This window comes from Lutjanus erythropterus, chromosome 4 (assembly GCF_056507025.1).
Source record: "Lutjanus erythropterus isolate fLutEry1 chromosome 4, fLutEry1.hap2, whole genome shotgun sequence".
Classification (NCBI taxonomy): domain Eukaryota; kingdom Metazoa; phylum Chordata; class Actinopteri; order Lutjaniformes; family Lutjanidae; genus Lutjanus; species Lutjanus erythropterus.
Window position 1 is genome coordinate 17,577,017 of NC_139320.1, and position 16,932 is coordinate 17,593,948.

General features: G+C 40.1%; 2 protein-coding genes across 6 annotated transcripts; both read right to left on the reverse strand.

The window, feature by feature from the left end:
* Positions 1 to 2,000: 2,000 nt before the first annotated feature.
* Positions 2,001 to 8,678, reverse strand: LOC146328254 (CLOCK-interacting pacemaker-like). Of its 5 annotated transcripts, XM_084717154.1 has the most exons (5): positions 8,516 to 8,677; positions 7,901 to 8,014; positions 5,425 to 5,607; positions 4,281 to 4,501; positions 2,001 to 3,546 (listed from the first exon to the last, which is right to left on the reverse strand). In XM_084717154.1, exons 3-5 carry the CDS (start codon positions 5,597 to 5,599, stop codon positions 2,536 to 2,538), a joined length of 1,407 nt encoding a protein of 468 aa, XP_084573280.1. In that variant the 5' UTR covers positions 5,600 to 5,607; positions 7,901 to 8,014; positions 8,516 to 8,677; the 3' UTR covers positions 2,001 to 2,535. The 5 variants fall into 5 exon arrangements, with proteins under 5 accessions (XP_084573280.1, XP_084573281.1, XP_084573283.1 ...); XM_084717155.1 differs by lacking the exon at positions 7,901 to 8,014 and having other exon boundaries at positions 8,516 to 8,678; XM_084717157.1 differs by lacking the exon at positions 8,516 to 8,677 and having other exon boundaries at positions 2,001 to 3,453; positions 7,901 to 8,219.
* A 1,054-nt stretch (positions 8,679 to 9,732) lies between these two features.
* Positions 9,733 to 16,292, reverse strand: ccnp (cyclin P). The gene is made up of 9 exons (XM_084717159.1): positions 16,060 to 16,292; positions 15,455 to 15,580; positions 13,188 to 13,263; positions 12,819 to 12,988; positions 12,519 to 12,617; positions 11,490 to 11,645; positions 11,089 to 11,247; positions 10,828 to 11,006; positions 9,733 to 10,258 (listed from the first exon to the last, which is right to left on the reverse strand). Exons 1-9 carry the CDS (start codon positions 16,111 to 16,113, stop codon positions 10,090 to 10,092), a joined length of 1,188 nt encoding a protein of 395 aa, XP_084573285.1. The 5' UTR covers positions 16,114 to 16,292; the 3' UTR covers positions 9,733 to 10,089.
* Between the last annotated feature and the right edge of the window lie 640 nt (positions 16,293 to 16,932).

The window sequence follows — 16,932 nt, forward strand, 5'->3', positions numbered from 1 at the left end:
ATAACATATACTGTATATACATACATTGATTTTCTTGTCAAGACGAAATCAGTCTTCTTTCAAAAGGATAAGAACACAAAGTACAAAGACTTTTCTGTCACCATGGAGCTCATGGCGTTCAGGAGCAGGGGACAGTCGAGAACATACAGTACATGTGTTTCTCACATGTGCATCACAACCTTGGTGACTCTCTTCAGTTTCCATGGTAGCAGTTTGACTGATTCAAGGTGATGAAAACTCATTAAAAAATACTGAGATTCTACTGAGAAAGATTCATATGATACACTGAGTGTATTCTTCCGTATTTCTTTATTTAAATACCTTAAAATTATGACAAATACAGTGTACAAACCACTTTAAATTTCATAAATGTGTGCATTGTTGGCAGTGCGGTCTGTCATTTGCACAAACACAAAGAAGTGGATGAAAAATCATACACATACCACATGCAAATAACCATTTTGTCAACATCCCTCAAACTCTCTCAAACCCAAAATGAAAACTGTTCTCCATCTATGACTAAAACAGATGACCACAGAACACCAACAATTAGAAGTGCAAAGAAAGATTTTTTCTTTCATCATAGTGAAAAGTGAAAGCGGACAGTGAAGGTCCTGCACTACAGAAAGTATCTTGGAGATAATGCGCTGAATTCATTGAGACTGTGATTGAATTGTTGTATTTGTTAAATGAACAAAGATGTCAGTAAATTAAATAATAACCTGACGTGTCCTGACAAAAAACACAAAAAAACAAAAAATATTAAGTGAAAAAGATTTTTAAGGCTTTGTTTTAGATAGAAGTCCTTGAAGCAGTCCAGTGTTTTACACTTTGTGATGTTAGAGAGATATTTTCTCAGCAACACTGAGAGCTCAGTTGTGCTTCAAGTGCTACCGATTTCTAGAGCACCATTTTTCTGGGAGCCTTGAGCTTCAGCTGCGTTATTTTGAAGGCAGCAATCTTCTTTGGACCGCTGGATCTTGCTTGGGTAAAGCGAGTTATGAGAAACCATTTCTCAACATTCACCTGAAAAGAGATTTATAAACCTTTTTCCTGAATTAAGTTCATCTCACACAACGGTGAAATGACCAACAGAGCTGATAATACAGTTGTCATCATTGCATTAAGAACCACCTGTGTGTAAGTCACTTGTCTCTGCCTCCTGAGGAAACACTTGTTATTTTCACATAATCCTTTTAAGTGGCTCACAAGCAGAAACCCTCAACTCATTTGTGTGGTTCTTTTAAGTCCGCATGATGATTTATGATAGCGCCACAGACTTGAATTGCACTGGAATACATTAATTAGGGATTAGCTTTCAGATGTCAAACACTTCAAGGCATAATATGCAATATTTTCCTAAACAATGTACTAAGTCTATAAAACAATGTATAGACTCATATATGCATAATCTCTCTCCCTGATTTGCATTTCCATTACTACTTTTAACATGCCAAGCTGTCCCGATTCCTGCCTGAGATGGAGCTTCTCCGGAGTAGAGCCAAAGCGAGCCCAACCTGCCTCCAAGCGGGTTGCTGTAATGCCTTGCCAACTGTGTCCAACCCCACGCTGACCCGCCTTCTCCCCTTCAAACACTGTGACACTGAACTTGTCAGTGAAGGAGAGCAGAGATAAGTAATTTTATAGATTATTACTGAATGCCTGTGGCTTGAAGTTTAGGTTCTCTCCTGTGTCGCTGATTACATGTGTACAGACAAGGCATTAAAATCATCACTTCTGACCCACTAGATGTGTGTAGTGGTTGCTCTCTGGATGCTTCTGGGTTTCAGCCAGTGTGGTATATAGTCCCCAAACAACAGTCCGCAGGGTTTGAGGTTGGAACTATATATAAACCTCTTTCCTCTGCTCTCTGTATGTGAGAGCTGTAGAAAGAGTTTTAAACACATGGCAGAGCAGACTGAGGATCGCATCGGTTGTATTCACACAAACTCCAGCATTGTGCAAAGGTGTGGCCATGTTCATTTGCACTTTAGAACGTGATTTCTCGGTGATCCGGGGCAGAATAAGCTACATTAAACATGGGAAATGCGATTTTGAAGATAGACTGTTTATGTTTGAACTCAACAGCCAAACAAATTCTCCTACAGTGCTGCTTCAAAAGATTTACTGTCCCTTTTGCTCCTCCCTCTCCTTGTCCTGTGGACAGGCAGAAACATGACCTGTTGCTGCTTGGCTGGAATAGAGCTGCGTGGCTCAGACTGAGACACTTTTTGTTTTCCATTTAAAGAGCCAGTGCTGTATAGAAACACGCGCCCCATCTTAAAAATTGTGTATTTACAAACAATGCTGCATATTTTACATTTAACTCGGGTGAAGTACAAAACTTGTACTCCAACATGTACAATAAGAACTAAACTTGATTCGTATTTTGATTGCCATTAACCTGCAGAGATATTATTCCAATAAAAGTAGATTTAAATAACCGTAATGAACCGAACAGCCAAAAATATCAATTGGTTTTCTGCTGGCTAGCCCTGAGCATTTATTTTCCCTTTAAAGGCACTGCAGATTGTGCTAACCAGTAGAACTGTCAGGAGGCATAAATGTGTCTTTCTCTGATGATTTATGACCTGCCTCGTGCTCGTTGCTTTGTCCTGAGTGAGGCTGCTGTGGCACAGGACAGTTCTGGTTTGGGATGGTATTGAAAAGTTGAGACGGCGTCACCTCTGAGTTCTCAGAAGCTAGTGGGCCATTGGTGTCACCTGTGGAAATACTCTCTGATTGACTGTCAGAATCTTGTAAATTCTGCAGGATTTTAAGGCTGGGGTAGCTGCCAGACTCCGCCATGGATCGATATAGATGTTCCCAGGCTGCAATGCCATTGAGGCTGAAGCTGGGGTTGCTGGTAGCCTGGCACAGTAGCTCTGTGTGCTGGCGGAGTTGGGCAACGTCCCGCTCTGTGGCATTGCTCTGGCGCAGCAGCTCCTTTGTGCGCAGCGTAATGTCCAACAGACCTGACTGTTTGAGGATTTCTACTGTGTTGAGGAAACGGCGGTGGCGAACACTGACGCTGCTATTTCTGTGAAGTCCTCTGATGGAGAGGAGGGAGGAGGTGGTGTGTAGATCGGACCCAGATTGGGAGCCCTGGCTCAAGGAGACAGCAGCGGGACTGGAGGAGGATAGACTGGTTGAAGAGGAATACTGCAACCCAGAGGTTAAGACTGCTAACTTGGGTTGCTTATAAAGGTGCTGCTCAGGTATACTCCTTGTCATAGCTGCATCATCACTCTTGTGTTCTGTGCACACCCTCTTGCTCAGATTCTGTGATACATTATTTGGTGAAGATTTATCAGGTGGCTTCTTGCTGGGGTGTGGTGCAATTCGAGGGTAGGAGTTGAGAATGGGCAGGTAAGTGCTGTTTATTTTCTTCCCTGTGGTGTTGGACTTCCTGGATGGGGGCTTGAGGAGCTGGACGGTGGACAAGCTAGGCTGCTGTAAAAAGATCACACGAGTAACATCAGAACTGCCGGTCTCCCTGCTTCCATTTTTCCGATGCACCTCACCTCTATTCTGGATCACGTCCGACTGGTGGGAGGAGAAGAAACAGATTTAAAAAAACAAAGATAAGTAGAAGACAGGGTATTAGTAAGCTTACTCAATTTTAAAGCAATCAAATTGGAAGATGGAAAGATTTTTAAAATCTGAGGATCATTTGGCAGGAAGACCTAGGAAGTGAACTGAACAATGAGGAATGGGTAAAAATACTGTCTAATACTGGTAAATACATAAAGGAGGGTAGGGGAAATGTACTTAGTATAAGATAAAACATGAGTTTTATTTTACTCCTTCTAAACACCATAGGATAGGTTTGTTGAAGAATTTATGTTGGAGATGTCAAGCAGAAACAGGAACATTTTTACGTGCAATCTGGGGTTGTAAACTTGCTTACCTAAAACACATAGGAGAGTGGTTAGGTTCAACAGTACCTGTATCACCAAAATATGACAGTGGTAAATGTAGGATTTGTCATGGCTGTCTAAGTGATCCTCAGCTGGATCACCTGGGAGTTCAGGGTATACCTGAACTCAAGTACACCTGAACTCCCAACCTGTCAGTCAGAACTGAAGAAGCTTCTTGGATCAGAGGTGAAACGTCTTCAAGAACTCTATCAAGTCCAGTTGCCTACGACAACCCTTGCTACGAAAACATCCCCTCTTGATTAAAAAAAAATGATGTAATCTAGTTAGAAATAACGTGATGTCAGTGATGAAGGTGAGAACTTTGAAAGATCATGGGACTACTGCCAACACCTGCTTTACCTGCTTAAGCACAATGTTCTTGATAATGTAGATGGGTGAATGTTTATGGCCTGCTGGTATCAGAGCAGGATTCCCAGGATGCCCTTGTCCAAGTTCTTGGCTTTGGCCTGGCTGTGAAGTTTCTGCACAATTGCAGCCTCTTAACTGGCTTTTGCTGCTCCTCTGGTCCTCCACATCTGTCTGCTGCCAGTCTGAGCCGTCTGCCGAGAAGTTGGAAAAAACTGAAATGAGAAATGGCTACTGATACAGAGCAAAGTCATGTTCAAAGGGATAGTTGGGTATTTGTGACATTGCTGCACTTTTTCATACCATCTTGATATGTATTACAAACTTATGTCAAAATACACAGACATTTACTTTATGTTCCCAGACAGCAAAGGAAGAGGAACCGACATGTTTTTATATAGTCATGTTCAATCCCTGTGATGCCTGTAAAAACACACATACTGCACACATTCACTGATTCTTAGATTATATCTGGTCTTATCAGAGTCACATTATACAGTGCAATTCATTAAGTGGTTAGTGCTAGAACAGTGACACATTTTGGCTCTTGGAATTTGAAATTTAATGGTGGCTATATGAGGTACAGCCACAACGATTTTGAGTCATTTTTTATTATATAATCTCCAAGTTCTGTGATTTCAGTTCCTAAAATGATAATATTTTCTGTACCCTTAATTCTCTGTGAAAGCACAAAATGTCTTTGAGTTATGGACAAAACATTTGAGGATGTCACCTTGGGCTTTGGGAAAAAAATTCAACATTTCCCCCCATTTTCTGATGTTTCGTTGACCAAAATAACTACTAACTACAGTCATTAGCAGCAAAGGATTTGACAGCAAAAATTAAATATGACTCCATTTCATTGCATGCTAACGTTCTTCAATTAATTTTCCCTAAAATTGGCAGACTCAGAATAAAAAATGCTATAATTGCTACACTCTTCATCTGATGTGGACATAAACTTGATCAAGTTAAACCTGAAAGTCAGCACAATAACTTCTTTGCCATTGCATCATTTCAAATATAAGAAAATACTTATCAGTGCCTGGGCTGACTTGTAATTGGGAGTGTACAGCTTGGGAGAACAAACCCTGGCAAACCATTATTCACTGGTGACATATTTGCCAAATTTACTCACCAGAGTAGCCAGAGTCTTTCTCTGAACTGCAGCGAGAGTTCCGTCCAGTGGAGCCATCTGCATCTTCAGTATTACGTATTGCCAGCAGAGTCGTACTGTTGCTCTTATCTTTGGCATTCTTACTTGAGGTCGCACAAAGACTGTGCTTGCTCAAGGAAGGCTGTTCCTTCGGCATATTCCACCCTAATGAGAGATTGATTTGTGATTAGACTGTCTCTGAAAGCCAGAAACTACCAGACTAAAACCAAAATAATGTTTTGTTCTGTATTAGCTCTACTGGTGACCTGTCCAGGTTGTGCCCTGCATATCACCCACTGCATGCTGAGAGAGGATCAAGCCTCTAATCACCATCAGTATAGACATTTTTCCTTTGATTTAAAATTCTTTTAACAATAACAAATATACATACTAATATTGTCATGGTGGCTTCTAATTATTTAGACACTGACAAGTTGTTAGAAATTTTAATTTCATACTGGTGTCATTTGAAGCAAAGAATGCACATTTTGAATACATTATCATTGAAATGCATAAAATAACAATAATAACCACACATCTTAACAGATAGTATGCTGTGATGTCACTGTTATCAGCAGCAAACAGTTTTATATTTTTAAAAAATCTGTTTACATAACTCCTTAAAATATATAATATTGTTCCTCTTGTCTTCAATATTGGGCTTTGGTCTTTGAAAACATTTGCCTGAATTCTTTCTTAAACTGTTGATTAAACAACAGCTTTATACCATTGTAGTAGTGTTTCCATTTTTTTCCTACATGAATCCATAATGACACGTGTTGACAGCGATGTGTTTGCCTTTAGGGATGTAACCCAGGCAATTTATGCATATAACTTCATGTGCATACTCTATAAATACCTCATAGAGAATGTCAGCGAAAATATTCAGTTTCATTGTATTAAGTTTTCATTTGAGCTGCGTATACTGATAGGATAACAGCCTATCTTTTGTGCTCCTGCAGAAACAGCATAGGTACAGTAGCACTTTACTGAGTGTATTTTAGAAGTGACAGGTCACTGGACACAGTGCCAAAACTCCACATGTACTGTATATGTACATTTTGTTTAAGCTCATGAGAAAGCTCATGAAAAATCTGTCCATTTGTGTAAGCATATTTCCCACTATTTTGGTGCCTGTGTGTACGTGTGTGCCCAGGGCATGCAGGGGTCATAGGTTGTTTTGAGTCAGCAGAAATACTACACTGTTTACCCAAATAAAAATAAAAGCTAGCAGGCAGAGACATGGAGCACAGAGTCAATTTGTGTTTTCACAAGACTGCTGCAGCTTGTTCAACATAAGGCCGGGATTAAGAATTAATTTCTTCCTGAAAGTAAGAAAAAAATATATAGTGGGTGCTCATGGTTGTAAAGTACTAAACACCAGGTGAATGCGAGGTTCTCCTGAGGCACAAAAAGGGAAGCCACTGGGCTTGAATGCACCAGAAAAGTATGTAGTTCCCGAGCCATTATTCATTTACAGTAAAGGCTTTTTTACTTTCCATTAACTTGCCTCAGTGCAAGTGTGGCTTCCCCTTTTCTTTACTTTATTCCTTTTTTAATGTCAACATATGGTTCAACTTGTCAAGTATTCTACTGTACTACAAACCCTGTGTAATTGAAGAGTAAGGTAACTGAAACCTAAATGAAAATGACATGACAGGCAGTTACCCAATAAGAGACAACAATCCTTAACCACTATATGAGAACTTAGTTGGCATTACTGTATCTAATGGTCAAAGTACAAATCCAAAACACATAGCAAATGGGTGGCTGTATCAGCTGGAAATTTTTAAGCTACACCACATCTTTTTTTAAGTTGATCTTGAATGACAAGCAATAGTTCTCTGTGCTGAGTTCTTTGTCTCCAAAATGAGTAGGGAATCGCTACAAGCACTCGTGAATCAACAAAGCAGCCATTAACGTTAATACACATTTAGGCCAAATCTACACTAAATTTACGCTGCACTTGTAAAACTATTAAGAAATATGCATGAGGCTTGCTGCTCAACTCCAATGCTGTCCACCCTTACTAAACACCACGTCTCCCTTTTCACAGAAAATTTCATCTACCCTAGACGTGTTACTTTTTTTCCGAGCCGTGCTTCTGAGATAATCGGAGTCAGTGGTTCCGTGAAGGCAGCACACCTCGTTCTCAGCTGAAACAGCAGTTCCCCTCCTCCTCCTCCTCCCCCCTCCTCCCCCATATTATGTAACATTCAACTTTGAGTACAGCCCTGTCGAACATACACTTCCTCTCACATTGACAGTAAACACACACAAAACACGTAAATAATGAAATCTGACCCACATTCAGGGTTGTTAACATCTCGACAGCCACGTGAAAGCCTTAAAGTTATAAACAAGTGAAAGCTTTAATAAGACATAAGTAGATTTAGCCATATCTTGTCTTTTCCAAAGCCAATAGATTTATTATGTCTACATACAGTGGAAAACTTACCTCTCAATGTAAACGGCCAATTAATCCATCAAGGGTCGTTTTTCCTTGTATTCTCAGTTTTAGGTTGCCGACCAACGCTAATGTCCACCGGCAATGTCATGTTTAAACTGTTATCTGTTGGAGTTGCAGTGCAACATGATTCATTTTGCCTCTTAGTGAAACAAACCGTGTGACATGAGTGCACAGACAGAAATGTCTGTTGAGCTAATCACAATTAGCAACAGCATGTCTGGTTACTTTCAAAATAAAATGCATAGTAATGAAAAAAACAAGGTTATGTAACCATACGCCAACACCAACTAGTCCGTCAATAACCAGAGCGATTTAGAGCGCTTATGATTATGTTAAATTCATCAGGCAGTGTCTTAATTAATATTTAACAAACAGTGGCAACGTTCGTACTTTTGTTTTGAAATCCTTGGTGGCTCACTCTAGCTAGCTTGACGCTAACGTTTGATGTGGCGACGAAATGTTAGGAAAGTAAAACAAAAAAACAAATAAATGTCAATGTCGCTAAAAACGTAATGTCATTCGATACTATATGCAGAAACAAGACAACATGTTAGCAAAGCGATGACTCAATTCAACATGACTGATAAATATTACGTGCGTTACCTCAGATGAACCCACAGGCGTCTGTCGGACCGAAGAGCTACGAGACACAATGCACTGACGGTCGTGTCTAGAAGGGAACTCTTGATTGGTGAAACTCTCGTGACATTTGTACGCGTAATCTCTTCATTCTAAACAACCCAATTATATTTTGCAGTGTGACAATTTTGGGTCAAAATGTATGCATGTTTAAAAAAAAAACAAAAAAACATTTGGTTAGGATGAAGCAAAGATCATGTTTCGTGTTAAAAAAAAAAAAAAAAAAAGTCTCGCGAGACCTTTCGCGGGTCTGGGGTTCCCTTCTAGACCATGACATGACCTGCGCCTATGAAGCCAGTCAGAAACTGGTGTACGAGCAGCAACTAGTCGAGGAAACGTTGTGTAATACACAAGCAGGTCTAGGTACTTCTTACAAGACTTCATATTTGGTAAAACATGACAATTTGATACAAAAGTGACATTTTGGATTAACATGAAATTAATATGTTGAGAAAGAAAGATTATAGCTGGCTAAGACCTGTGCATTAAATGGTGTATATTAAGTCTCTAGTCATGTTGCCTGGTTGCTTGGCTTTTATCTTGAACCCAGATTTGCACAAATAATACTGCTGCTTGCTGGAATGAAAGCCTGCATACACAATCCTATTGTGCATGCTTGAGAACTCATTTTATATAAGTGTAAGACAAAACTGAGCCTGTACAAAAATGACAGTTCGACAGTATGTGTGCCAAATATCCAGTTGTTTACATTTGCTGAAAAGAAATACTCTTGATATGAAGTTATGGTGTAGCAGCTGTCTCACATTTTCTACAGTGATTCCTTTCAGGCATTCAACACGTCAGCATGCTTGCACATGTGAACAGGAGTGGCCAACAACAATGCAGCCATGCAGTTAGAGGGTGGCCCTGTGGCATGTGTTTACACCAATTAAGCTGTAGAATCTAAATATTGAAATAAAAATACGGCTAAAGGCAGCATTAAGCTGCAATTTTTTCATAAGGGAACATAACTGACAAAACAGTAATGTGATGTACTGTAGTGCTGCAGAGATGCCCTTGCCTTCAAATGTTGTTCCCAGATGTACATGTTTGTTTGGTACAGATTCCAACAAATGGCACATCATCATCAGTGTTTTAATATGATATCAATATTCCATGTTTTTACCCTATGGCGCAGCCCTAGTACAAAGTAAAGTCAAAGTAAAGTCAAACCAGACAGCTGCAGCAGACACTTTATTTTTACATTAAAACTTGAGAAACAACTTAATAGACATACTCTTCACAAATGACAAGGACACATCAATACAATTCAAATATTTTCTAAATCAGCTGCAAGATAAGATCATAAAATAGGTATGTCACTAGGTCACATGCAAATCACATGTATGCAAAGTGTGTTCAATTCTTCAAACAATGTTTGGCATCAAATCTTTCATACTTCTTCCTCACCCATTTCCATGGCAACTCCTCAAGATCCATAGCAAATAATATACAGCTTTTACAGTCCTTACTGGTTGATACTAGTCTAATATCTCTACATTTAAGCTTGGGGATATAATTAAGTGAAGTAAGGAATGTCAAGTGCATATACCCAGCAGAGCAGAGGCATTCTTTAGACCTGGGTGTCTGCTCACATGCATGGTCTCTGGGGAGGAGAATTTAATAAAAGTAGCACAGGTCTCTCGGATGTGGGCCTTGGATGCAGCATTGGCAAGGATATGCATGATCCTCAGCAGGACAGTCTCACTGGAAAACACAAAGCATACATGTCAAATACTCAAATTGTCAGTCAGAACCCCCCCCCCCAAATCAACTTCCAATCGCAATGACAGTGAGAGACCTTTTTTAAAGAGAGATGCATTTTGTTTAACTAGAAACAGCTGTTTTATTGCTCTCACCAGACTCCTTTTGAAACAGTGATTTTGACATCATCATCATCATCATCGTCGTCAGCTTCATTCAGACTTGACAAACTAAAACATCGCAAGCGCCTTTCCACTGTTCCAATTTAATTGAGTTGACTGAAATAAAATTCATGGTGTGAAGGTGTACAGAGTAAGCAGGGTAGGTGGGCGGCTGCTGTGGAAGGTGTTCCACTGTGTGCTGACTTTATACCTCAACTAGGAGGACGCACGCTTACTGTCTTAGACTGTCGTAGACCAAAGCGTCATGCAGACTTATTAAAAAAAAATTTAGAAAGAAGCTTCCACAGAGAAACCAGAGCTACAGACTACAGTGCTGATAATGCCAGGGTAAAGGTTTGCAAAAGGGCATTGCAGATAAGCAGAGTACTTCTCATGAGTCAAGAAACATACCTGCCAACATGAACGCTGGAGGCCAGACACCAGGCAGCCTCCCCTTCCGGTGTCGGAGGCTCTTGCAGAACATGACGGGACAAGCAGAGGGCTGCTCCTGCCAGCTGCACGGGCAGAAACACCACACACTGGACCTCCAGCAGAGACAGCTCCAGCAGGTAACGGGCCATCCACACAACCTGGAGGCACAGGCGACACTTCAGTTCTCTGTATACTGAAATATAACTAAACTCAACAAAAGAACGCACATTGTAGATGTACCTTAGCACTGCAGCGAGCAACTGAGGCAAGCAGAACGAGAAAATGCAGAGGGGGAGTGTAAGACAAATTGAAATTGAGCCCACAGAGGACTTTGCGCTCCATTCGCAGCAGCTGATGCTTAGTGTAGGTGTGATCCATCAAGTAGCACAGTCCAGAAACCTGGAGGAAGAAAGAAAAGGAAAGACTAACCTACCATTTATCAGCTGACTTTCTCTGGGCACTAGAGCTACCAACTTTTCAGTCTCACGTTTTGGTGCATTAGCTCTATAACTAGCTAAAATAAATGAACCCAGCCAGCAACAAACCTATCACGGATTATTCAGATGCATTAGATACCACACACGATCAAGAAAGTGGAACATACTGTAGCTGAATACTTGAGGAAGGTCGAGCATAACTACCTCAGGGAGGAGACACTCTTCCTTCTTTGCAGCGAGGAAGAGGCAAACCATGCCGAGGAGCTGCAGGTTGGCTGTTGTCACCTTGATCTGACGCAGGCAGCGGTTGAGGAGGTGTACGGCCAAATAGAGTGTCTCAGCCTGAAAATGCATTAGCTCCTGACAGGAAAAAAGACAGGCCATTTAAGACTGAAAACTATTCACAGAAAAAAAAGTCAGCTCAAGTATCTCAATATATCGGCCAGACAATATCGGCCTCTCACAGCTACGTAATAGGTATCAGTGTACATGTTGTCCAATATGAGCCCTTCTGAAAACTTTTTTTTATAACACACAGAAAACAATGTAGGTTGTTTTGTTATTGTTTTATAGGGAGCATTTTAAGTTTTATACATGTATACATTTGGGTTCTTTAATTTATGTAATTATTTATGGTTATTAAACATACCAGTGAAAGCTTACCGTTTCAGTGCACTGGTGTCATGTTGAATGCAAAAGTTAATTGTCAAACTGTAAAATATCCTGCCTCCATTAACAACATTTGTGATAAAACACATTTGAAGGATTATTGCAAAAATGTGTGTCAGCTCCCTCTGCTGCAGCTGTGAGTCTGCATCAAACTTTTATGGAACATTTCAGCATTAAAATGTCAACAAAAAAACAAAACAACAAATATATATTTATATTTTGATGAGTTGTGTGCTTATGTTATCACAAAGGTTGTGTAGCTGTTGCTTGTTAGTTGCTATAATTCGTCATTTATCAGTCAGGCTCTAGTCTCAACCATTTCCTCTAACTCACTGCAAGACAGCAAAAAATGTGGACTTTTCCTTTAATCTTCCTCATTCAAGGCAACAGATTTTTTGTGCCATTCAACACAAATGTCTACTTTGACACCTGAGACAAATAGAGCCATCCTTCTGCTAGAGTTTGCCAGCATTTGACAAGTTCTTATCAACAAGCATGTGACTCTAAATGATCTGAAGATTTAGACAACCTTCCATCCCTCCATCTATCTACAGTGATACTTACATGAACTTGAATGAGCCAGTCCACCAGGACAGCACGAGTGACGTCAGTGAAATGCCGGGGCAAGTCAGCATTGGGAAAGGAGTGTTGTGTCTGAGTTCTCTGCAGGGTGAAACCACAAAACAGGAGGCATGCGATAAATATTTCAAAAAGAGATGCAGTGTGATAAGTGTCTGTGCCAGTCCTCGATGTTGCCCTTCGTGTATACAATTATTGATGGTATCAGCACACTTTAGGGATAAATTAGAAACATTTAGATAAACACATGAAGCTATTCAGTGACCTCAGTGCTTGATGTCTCACCATCATATCCAAGAACATGTCCCAGGCATATGTTCTGTCCCATACAAGATCCAGCTTCTCCAGTGCCATCTCCACTTCATGGCGCAGCAGGCTGGGCACCAGCGCCTGCAGGCTGTTAAGACCCTGCAGCCCCAGAGGTTGAAGAAGCACAGGCTCCTCCACACAGCCATCTGTGCGCAGGATGGAAAGGAGGACATGGAGGAAAAACAACAGAGCACCAAATTATTCCGCACGCATCTTTTGCATCTTGTCTTGTGGTGGATACACTGGATGTCAGAACTGTCAAAACTGGCAGTATATCATTCATAAACAAAAGAAAGAGTCTAGCATGAAGAAATATTTGAAAACCTTTAGTAATGATTACACTACCAGCTGAGTGTGTTTGACTGTCTTCATGGAAGCCCATGATGATGTCTTCACTTGTTTGTGTTGATAACCTCCTTTCCTGCAAACAGACAACATCTTACAAATCAGTTTGACAACTGGGTGTGTTATGGTCATGAGTTTTTTTTTTTTTTAAGCTTTTTTTGATGTGCTATATCAATATTGCTTTGGGCACAAACAGTTCTTGTTGCTGCTGACACATTCATAATGTGCAGAATTTTTCCTGGGTGTATTTGTGTATATGTTTATATGCAAATAACTGTATAGATGTTTTGTTTTTATGCTGTTCAACTCAGAATTTATTTAACCATCTTAATATGTTGTATTTGTGTTTAGCTTGAAGGAACTACTACTCTTATTTCACTGCACAACCCTGTGTTATGTAATGATAGCAAATGCCCTTGACATGAGAAAATACACATATACTCCCAGCTGAGGCAGAATCACATATTTACAGACCATCAAGATTACAAAAAGTAGCTTCTATTACTGTAAAGGGCAGATTCTTCACATTTAAATCATACTGTTTAACCCGGGGCTTCCCAGATAATTCCCTTGGAGAGCAAAAAATGGAAACTCAGTTGGCCACGAGCCAAAAGCAAACACATATTGTACTGTTAAGACACAAATACATGACCAAATCAATTAGGGATCCTAGAGCATTTTTACCTTACAAAAAATAAATAAAACCACATTTAGATTGATTTAAGTTATGACTTCTTCTCTGAATTGTTGTTTGCGATCGATCTAATCTGGTGACTATTTTCTGAATTGAATCGAAACTTTGGCCTGCAGGCCCCACTTTGGGCAGCCCTGCTCCAAGCCCTTAAGTTGACCCCCTAATCAAAATACTTTTTTTTTTCCTTCCAACTGTAGTGGAATTTATCCATTTTGCTTGTTTTGATGTGAGTTGCCGAGTTTTTGAGTTAGCGGCTGTAGAGATGCCTTCTCTCTAAGGAACTCTGGAACTGGATGGCAGTGGTGCTGACAGTGCTAAAAAAAAACCCCACACATTTGAACAGCAATGCCTCTTTCCAGAATTCATGACCCAGCTACTCCAGATAACTAACAGACCTTGATGTGAGCAGTTTCATGCAATATCTATCTTCCTACCATCTGTAACTTATTACTTTCACTCCACTACATTTCAAAGACAAATATTGTACTTTTGACTCCACTACATTTCCAGGAAGGTTGTTGTTACTTTTCGACTAAGCTTTGAAGTCAGCTGTTGGTGTTTTTTTCTTTTCTAAAATGCAATTGGTCGCATGCTGTGTTCCTCACAAAAGAAAACCAATCACAGTAGCTCCTCTCAAATAGGATTGATGTAAAAGTGGAAATACATCATCCAGGCGTCTGTAACAAGAACAAGCAAGCTCTGCCTCTTTCATTCAAACAAAAAGCGGTAATGGTGACGGCAGGAGAAAGACAAAATTAAATCTCAAGATGTTATTATAATTATTCATTATTCCAGGTAGCTTTTAAAGTGGGATTGTTTTTATTGGGGTGAAAAATACAGCATAATTCATGTATATATACTGCCTCTGAAGACAGAAAGAAATCTCAGTTATTTAACAGACTTGGAGAAATCCTTACAGTTGGCTTCAATCTGCTTTTATGCAGTGATTTTAATACAGTTACATCAGAAAATGACAACAGCTGTCTCTTTTGTTTTTGATTGTAATTCTATGCTGAAGTTTTTATAGGTGTTTCTATAGACTTTGTGTAGCAGAGTGGTTCTACAAGCAGGTCAGAGCATCATCAGGTGGTTTCAGAGAGTTACAAGCTTCTGTAAATGCATCATGAAAACAATACAGCATGTATTGATATTAGAAAATGTACTTTGTAATTTGTACTTTTGAATACTTAAGTATTTTTTAAAACATATACTTTTGAATACTTAAGTATTTTTAAAACCAAGTACTCTAGTACTTCAACTTAAGTAAAAATTTGACTGCGCAACTTTCACTTGTAGTTGAGTAATATTTGACCAGGAGTATCTGTACTTTGACTCAAGTACTGGGGTTGAGTACTTTGTCCACCACTGCTGAGCTGTAACCTCTTGTCCATGGGTAGATGCACATTCCCTTCTGTGCAGTGATATGGTTGGCGTTTGGCAGAGAGAAAAAAGTTCCTTTTTGGGTGCACTGCCCCTTTAAGTCAAAATGTAAGACTAATAGGCAGAGAATTGGCAACAAGAGAGATGACAGATGAGAAAGTGCAGTGGGCGAAGATAACAAGAGAGGGCGTACCCATCTGTGTTCTGTCTCCATTTTGACAGGAGCCATCCTGGACTCGTCTACCTCTACAGGCTGCCAGTGATCTATCGGCCCACAGGCATTAGCCCAGGTTCTTAACGGGGCTCGCCTCTCGTCCACCTGGAGAGACAACAGAAAGTCTGAAGTGGACACACAAAAATGCATTCCTACCATTTTATTACCACAGCTGAGGTTAAAAAAAAAAAGTGTCAGGTCATGATAGTGAATGTAGGTGGCAACATTTCATTATCAGTCATTAGTGGACAGTAATGAGAGGACGTGAGTGTCCTCACAGAGTGGTTCTGCTTGGGTTGCACTTTGGCAGTCAGGCACTAATCAGGTACTTCACACCTGAGATGGCAGGTGAATGCAATAAATTGAGCTTATGGTTTAATCAGTGCGTTTTCTCCCTTTAATTCCCCTCAGATTCATCAAATATATTTATATTTATATATATTTAAAAATTAATGAACAGGTAAAAAATCTCACTTTGAGCACCTGAAGACTGGAACAGCGCTCCACTTTTTTTTTTTTTTTTAATTTTAGGGTTAAGACATGATGAAGACTGGTTGTGTTGAGGACACTCAGCAGCTGCTCACCTTCTTGTGTAAGTCCAGCAGAGGCTTGGAGTCGCAGAAACCAGTCCTGGCCATGGTCACAGCCGAAGACAGAGTTCCTGTGTCGGGCCGCTGCAGCTACTTAATCACGGGAGTCGGCGGAGGCCTGGAGCAGACAGGGCGGCCATGAAGGCCGGAGAGCGACTGATAAAGCCAGGTGGGCCGCGCTGAGGGGGGTGGGGACACCGGTGTCAAGGTGGACAGGTTAGGGTTAAGACTTCCGGTCGACGTTAATGAAAAAACGTTTTGCTCAGTGCGACTTAAAAAAAACGTAGATCTCTCAGACTTAAGCTATATGTTATAGATCAGCGTCAAACAGTCTGTATACACCATCATTAGCAAGATTTCATTCAATCAAATATTATATCATTTATTATTGGTAGATCGGACCTGCTGGAAATATTTACAAAACCTTCAACATTTAGTTGATGTGCTTTGATGGACAGTAATCGGAAAAAAGTTTGACCAATATTTTTTCAGGGCTGATAACAATTATTAGTAATCGAGGAAACCAATATGCAATAGCTGTGAAAATGAAAATCTTGGTATCAAAATTAAGACTAACACAAACTCCTACACAAAACGTTGTTGAAATACCATTAACAATAATGCTCAAGTAAAATAGAACTTTTCAGCGTTATCTTAAAACACTGCCAGCAGCATTTGAATAAATTAAAGGAGCAATAAGACAAGTTGATCACTGGAGTTGGAGTTCAGTCAGTTTCACCATTATGAACATTTTCTCCTTCTAAAAGATCATTAAGGATTTCTTGCAACTTGCAGACGACACTAACTAATTTGGCAAACTTTTCAGTGCTCATCTTAACTGTTAATAAAGTAAAGAGTGAAATGGAC